General features: G+C 33.6%; 1 protein-coding gene across 1 annotated transcript; it reads left to right on the plus strand.

The window, feature by feature from the left end:
• The first annotated feature begins 457 nt into the window (after positions 1-457).
• On the plus strand, positions 458-4601 carry l(3)73Ah (lethal (3) 73Ah). Its single transcript, XM_053759718.2, has 5 exons — positions 458-699; positions 1015-1167; positions 1742-1884; positions 2297-2440; positions 3119-4601. Exons 1-5 carry the CDS (start codon positions 588-590, stop codon positions 3242-3244), a joined length of 678 nt encoding a protein of 225 aa, XP_053615693.1. The 5' UTR covers positions 458-587; the 3' UTR covers positions 3245-4601.
• Positions 4602-6439: the final 1838 nt, after the last annotated feature.

A 6439-nucleotide genomic window follows, 5' to 3' on the forward strand; every position in this document is an offset into this window, starting at 1 on the left:
AAATGCGCGTATATCATGGATTTAATAAGTACGTCGTGCATAGTACCTACTAATTTCAGGGCGTATTAGAAGAAACCAGACATAGCGCTAGCTTTGTCTGTCTATGGTCGCGTTTGAACTTTATCTTTGTTTATTTTTTCAAATCCGATTCTATTACATTTTTTTTCTGGTATCAAATTTCGATATTTACCGGTTTTTGGGCAACATATACAGCGTTGGTGCGTTTTGTTCATAATTAACAAAATCCAATTCTACCATTAAAAAAATCTAAATAACTTGTAACGGTCAAATATTATTTTTCCGTTCCTCAATAATCTTGCGTACCTAGGTACATTACGGATTTTAATTTTTACATTGTAATTTAGGTACCTACCTAAAATAAAAGATGTACTTTGTCATTATCAAAACGCTGAAATTCTTGTGTTGTGAATGCTTGTCAAAGTGAGTGAGCGAAAGTTTTTTTGTCTGTACGTGTGTGTGACGAGTCGACTGATCGTGAAATTAGCGTTTATGTTCTAGTTCTAATTATTTTTATTTCTCTTAATTTTAATTTGTTCGCCTAATGTCTTAGCTGCCGTAGTTTTAGGATGACCATGGAAAGGAGGATAAAATTGAAAACACTAAATAGCCACATTACATGCAAGATCTGCCGTGGATACTTCATTGACGCTACCACAGTAACTGAGTGCCTGCATACATGTTAGTACTGTTATGTTTATCTTGATTTGTTTTTCACGAAACAATGCTCTTATCTTTTTGTTTTGTGTGATTAATTTTTCCTGATAATATTTAAAGTTTGTTGAAAACATTGACATCTGTTTACATTTAATATGTTAACAAATTGTGTAAGATATTCCAAAATATTCATATAAATAATGTGATTTCATTCCAAATGCTTTAAAATTGGGTAAATACCACGTTACAAGTTGTGTAAATAACTGAATAGAATCGTATTACCACTATAAATTGTTTTAACTGTAATTTATAACCTCAAAACTTGGTTTTCTATTTCAGTTTGTAAAAGTTGCCTAGTGAAACATTTAGAGGAGAACAACACATGCCCAACATGCAATATAGTGATCCACCAGTCCCATCCTCTCCAGTACATCAGTTTCGATCGGACTATGCAGGATATTGTCTACAAACTAGTTCCAGACCTTCAGGACAGTGAGTATGACTATTGACACTAAATTTTCTGAAAGTTGAAAGTGAAATCGTTCACTATTATCAATTATGTGGACCTTAAACATATAAAACAATTAAATGTGTTGTGAGCGAGTAATTGACTTCATACTACATTTAGCCCTCCATTAATTAGTAAATAAATTTCAAAAGTATTTAATAACTAATTTGAATTTTGTGCTTTGCATCATTGGGCACTGAGAGTCAATTGCAACAGCTATCAGAACTGTTGTTGCTTCCACATACACTGAAGCTAATGTAGACTTTTAGTTTTATTGTGTTGTATTTTGCAATCAAATGATGTTTTAGTTACCTTGAATAAATTATTTTCTTAATTACTAGGATATATTTTTGGTTTTTGTATACTTTTATCCTTCAATTTCTATACATTAATAATGACCCTGACAATGAAAATAGTCAATACTATGAATGAGTACCTACTTATGCCATGGCTCAATATTTTATTACCATTCTTAATATAAGTTATTATAGTAGTAGAAATAATTATGGATCCTGGAAAACAATCTAATGGGTTAATCAAATACAACATAAATTCTAGATGAACTGAAGCGCGAACGGGATTTCTACCGGGCACGGAACCTGCCATGTCCCAAAGATGCTGCCCTAGCCAATGACAAGCCCGGTGGGGGCGACGAACCTGACCAGCCTGACAACACAGACTGTCATAGGAAGGATGAACAGGTACATCAATTGTCTCATTGGCTTAGGATACAGCAGGGCTTTGGGATATATATTTATTGAATAATATACACAGCTGATGCATCTACATCACGGGCATAAAGCTCTAGAGGTATATAAGTAAACGTAAGAGTATTCTTGTACACCTCTATAACTGGAAGCCTAGCCTAGCCTTGAAGATATGTCCCTATCAGACATTGAACAATGTTCTATAGTCAATTCACAATGTGTCACTTAACTGATATTAATTAATAACACCTAGGGTACTTTTTATCCCGAAATTCCCACGGGAGCGAATCCCCGGGACGCAGCTAGTACTATTTATAGGTCTTTTGAAAATTTTAAGTGAAAAAAAAATACATATGTTAAGTTTCATTTCGGAATAATTGCTTTGACATTTGTGTAAAATTTTTAGGTCAATGTGTGTCTGGAGTGCATATCGACATCGCTGCGTACACTGAAACGCAGCTTTATCCGGTGCTCGGCGCAGGCCACTATAACACACCTTAAGAAGTTTGTAGCTAAAAAAGTATTAAATGGAATGGAGAAATATAGAGAAGTGAGTTCCTTTCCTTTTTGCCTTCTTAGAAAGATTACTGAGTAAATACAGGCTTTTATTTGGTACATATATACATAGCCTTTGCATACATAGCCTTTGCAACTGATAGATAACAATAGCATTCTCAATTATGGACGTCAGGTATATATGATAGATATGGAATTACGGACGTGAGAATTAAGAATATTGTTGAAAAATTCTAATATTAACATCACCAGGCATACTTTGGCAAATAATGACGCATCCACACATGCAGTCTTCAGGACATATTTTTTTCTGTAAAGCCATGTTGCACAAGTCAACAAAAATATCACGCTTTTCTTTTATTATTGTTCATTTGTGCTTCTTCTGCACTATGAAAGTCAATACACTTTATATAAAACTCTTGTGTTACTGAGTTACTGACATACTGACAGACAATGCACAACCGAAAGTACTGGGCATAGAAAACTGAAATTTGATGTGTAGGTTCCTAGGACAATGTAGGGGAGCACTAAGAAGGGATTTCCTGAAATTTCCATGGGAAACGGTTTTTTACTCATATACAAATGTGGGCAAACCTAGTAAGTTATATATATCATCCTAATTTAAATAATGTGTTTAGTTTTGTAATATATCATGTTAGAAAATGATTGACCAAATACGATATAAGACTTGAATCACATAATATCGTACCAGATTGACATCCTGTGCAACGATGAGTTGCTGGGCAAGGACCACACGCTGAAGTTCGTGTACGTGACGCGCTGGAGGTTCCGCGACCCGCCGCTGCGGCTGCAGTACCGGCCCAAGATCGACTTATAGACACTGCTCTAGAGCGGTTCAAACTGGTTGCGATAAACGTGTGTGACTACGTCTGAACGTAGAAATTAATTTAAAATTAGGCTTCATCCGTCACTCGTTCGACTATAGTTCAGATCTCGTAGACCATTGACAAGTTGCACTCGTGTTGATTAGATAATCTCGTTTAATTGTTCCTTTTCGTCTGTGCCCCATTGCTCCGTTGCGTTGAGCCATGGAGCTCAATGAATGCTCATGATCAACGAAGAAAATGTGTGGAGTTTTTGTTTTATTTGTCAATGTATAACATTGACAAATCAAAACTCCACACATTTTCTTATACCTATATAAAACAACGGAGCGACAACGCGATAGGTCGACGCAACGGAGGACGACGGAACAATCGAGCCGCAGCCTTAGACGCGATTGGTTCAAGTTTAATTCAATTATTAATCAGTCCATGTTCTCATTTTTACGCGATATTTGATTTTTAATTTATTTTTCTTTTTTTGTAGTCATTATAATATCTATATGTATATATAACATCTATATATATGAAAATGTGTTAATTTTTTAAAATGTTTTTCTTCATTATACAGTGTTAGTAAACCCGTAGCCGCACCAATATGTATGGAATCAATAGCAAATTTTCATTTCTGTCATCTGGTCACAGGGTCAGACCATTTTTTTTATAACGTTCCAGTATTTGGAAAAATTCTTTTATATGCATTGTGCACACGTTACGGCCAGTTTAAACCTCACTTCTTGTGAATCGGGTTGAAACCAATAAATATTATACTTGTGGTAATTTATTTTAAGAATAGTTGTGGTGATTCCACAGGGTGATTCCTATGTACAATCTGTCATTAACTAAATTGAGAGTCGATCACAGAAAATAATTTGGCAAGGAAAATAAAATAATTTTTAAATTGCGGAAACTGTTTTGGTTGTCTTCCATGATATATAATAATAAATAAACATTATAGCAACAGAATTTATAGTTTTCCGTGATCGACTTTTATTTACCATCGTTTCCAATTTAGCTGTAAATTACTATGTTAATTAAATGTCCCTAACAGAATAGTTAATGAAAAATAAGACTATACTTTGTACACTTAAGTAGTAGATTTATTTTCTAATGAAATTTATTTTTATTTTCAATTTTTCTTTGTTGCATTGTTTGCATAGACATTTTTTGTTACCGTTTAATTTTAGTTCAATTTTGTTTTGTACACAATAGTGACAAAGTGTCACTTTACTCAATTAAAAGCTCATTTTATTGTGTAGGTAAGCAATCTTTATGTACTTTGGTTATATAAAAATATATTATTTAAATAGGTACTTAGGCGAACTTATGACCTGAATATATTATTTGAAAGTATTTAAGAATTTTATTTACCTCAACATAATGGTGTTATGGTATTTGTACGTTTCTTTTTTATAAAGCCCAAAAGATGATATATGTTAATTAATTGTTTCTAATTAATGAAAATACCTATATTATACAAACCGTTTCATAGAAATACCTGACTTTTTGTCACTTAAAGTCAGAAACTCACAAACGCTTACCTCTTTATGATAATAATAAGTACTTGTTGTGTACTTATTATTATCATAAAGAGGTAAGCGCGTTCACAAAGAAACATACCTATTAAGGCAAATTGGTCTCCGCTCGGCATAATATCATAGCTTGAGACCACGACGTTGGCTGTTGCTAACCACCACCAAATACCGTCTGTGTTGACATTGCAGTACTTTCGATGTTCGTAACTCTTGGCTCTGTCTAACCAACTAAAGGCGTGATGCTGTATGCATATGTAATAAAGAATACTTCAAGTTTTGCTTAAAATCAGAGATATTAGAACATTACATTCTTAAATTCAACTATTAATCGGTACTTGTCTATGTAGCACAACACTACGTTTGAGTGTGTGCGTAAATGTACGTACAAATCTCCTGTCAATGTCAAAAAAATTGCGCACACACACACATGTCTTCGAAAAAATGAAAATGGACGGCCGCTAATTTCTCGTTTAGCACGTGAACAGTTATTTTTATTTATTTGCAACAAACAAATCACCGTCAAACTGGGTGCCAAAACGGTCGAAAGATTTCTGAGCCTGGCGGACAGTAATTTTGTGGACGATGTTAACGACGACCTGAAATGTTTTTTGGCCGAGCAAAAAGTTGACAGGTAAACAAGTTTTATTGAAATCACTATTCTTTTACAATGCCTTTGATATCTGTTGTTTGCGATGTTTAAGCGTCTGGTTAGTGTTATGTTTGTATCTTAAGTGTATATAGGGGTGTAATACAGGGGTTCATTTTCAATTATTTTCAAGGTTATCACGAGTCAAACTAGACGATCAAATAGAGCATGTAACTATAATCACATTCAAGGCTATTAAATATTCATAAGTGTAATGTAAAAAAATATGCTCGCTCGCGGCGCTGTTTCCGTGCCATATACCATTTCGTGCGGGAATGCTACCTGTATCTATGCCATATATATTTTGCTTTACATATATTATTTTGTGCCTTCACGGTTGAAAAATCGTGAAAATTGTTTAACTTTTCTGAGCATATATAATTGAGTAAATTTGCTGTATTTCCTACAAACAGCTTGAACTGTTTTTTATTACAGTTTTACAGGGAAATATTAGTTATTTTGATATATTGATCAGAAGGAAGTGGTAGAGGCCTTATAAACTAATGTGATAATTATATTTAAAATCAGTGCCAAATTTGAAATATAAAATACTAGTGGCCCATTCCATGTAAAACCATAATAAAATAGTAGCCTATGTTACTGCCTGGTTTCATTTATCTCAGTGCCACAAATTTCATCAAAATTGGGCCAATCGTTTTTAAATTTTATTCATTACAAATAGAAATATACCTACATCTTTCTCCTAACATCCCCAGAGATAAATCCTAATCCTAACTAATATTATAAATGCGAAAATAAGTTTGTTGGTTACCTCTTCGCACTGTATTTACTCGACCAATGTTCTTATTTGTATATCTGTAATATACAAAATTTCAAGTCATGTAGCCAATTTGAAGTGTGGAAAATGACATAGGATATTTTTCATCCCGAAAAATAGTATATTTCTATGGGAAATTTACCCGGGCGAATCCGCGGCCAAAAGCTTGTAATAAAATAATAATCTAAAAAGGTAAATAATCACATAAAATTCACCATTAAATCCAAATGAC

Source organism: Plodia interpunctella, chromosome 19 (assembly GCF_027563975.2).
Source record: "Plodia interpunctella isolate USDA-ARS_2022_Savannah chromosome 19, ilPloInte3.2, whole genome shotgun sequence".
NCBI classification, from domain to species: Eukaryota; Metazoa; Arthropoda; class Insecta; order Lepidoptera; family Pyralidae; genus Plodia; species Plodia interpunctella.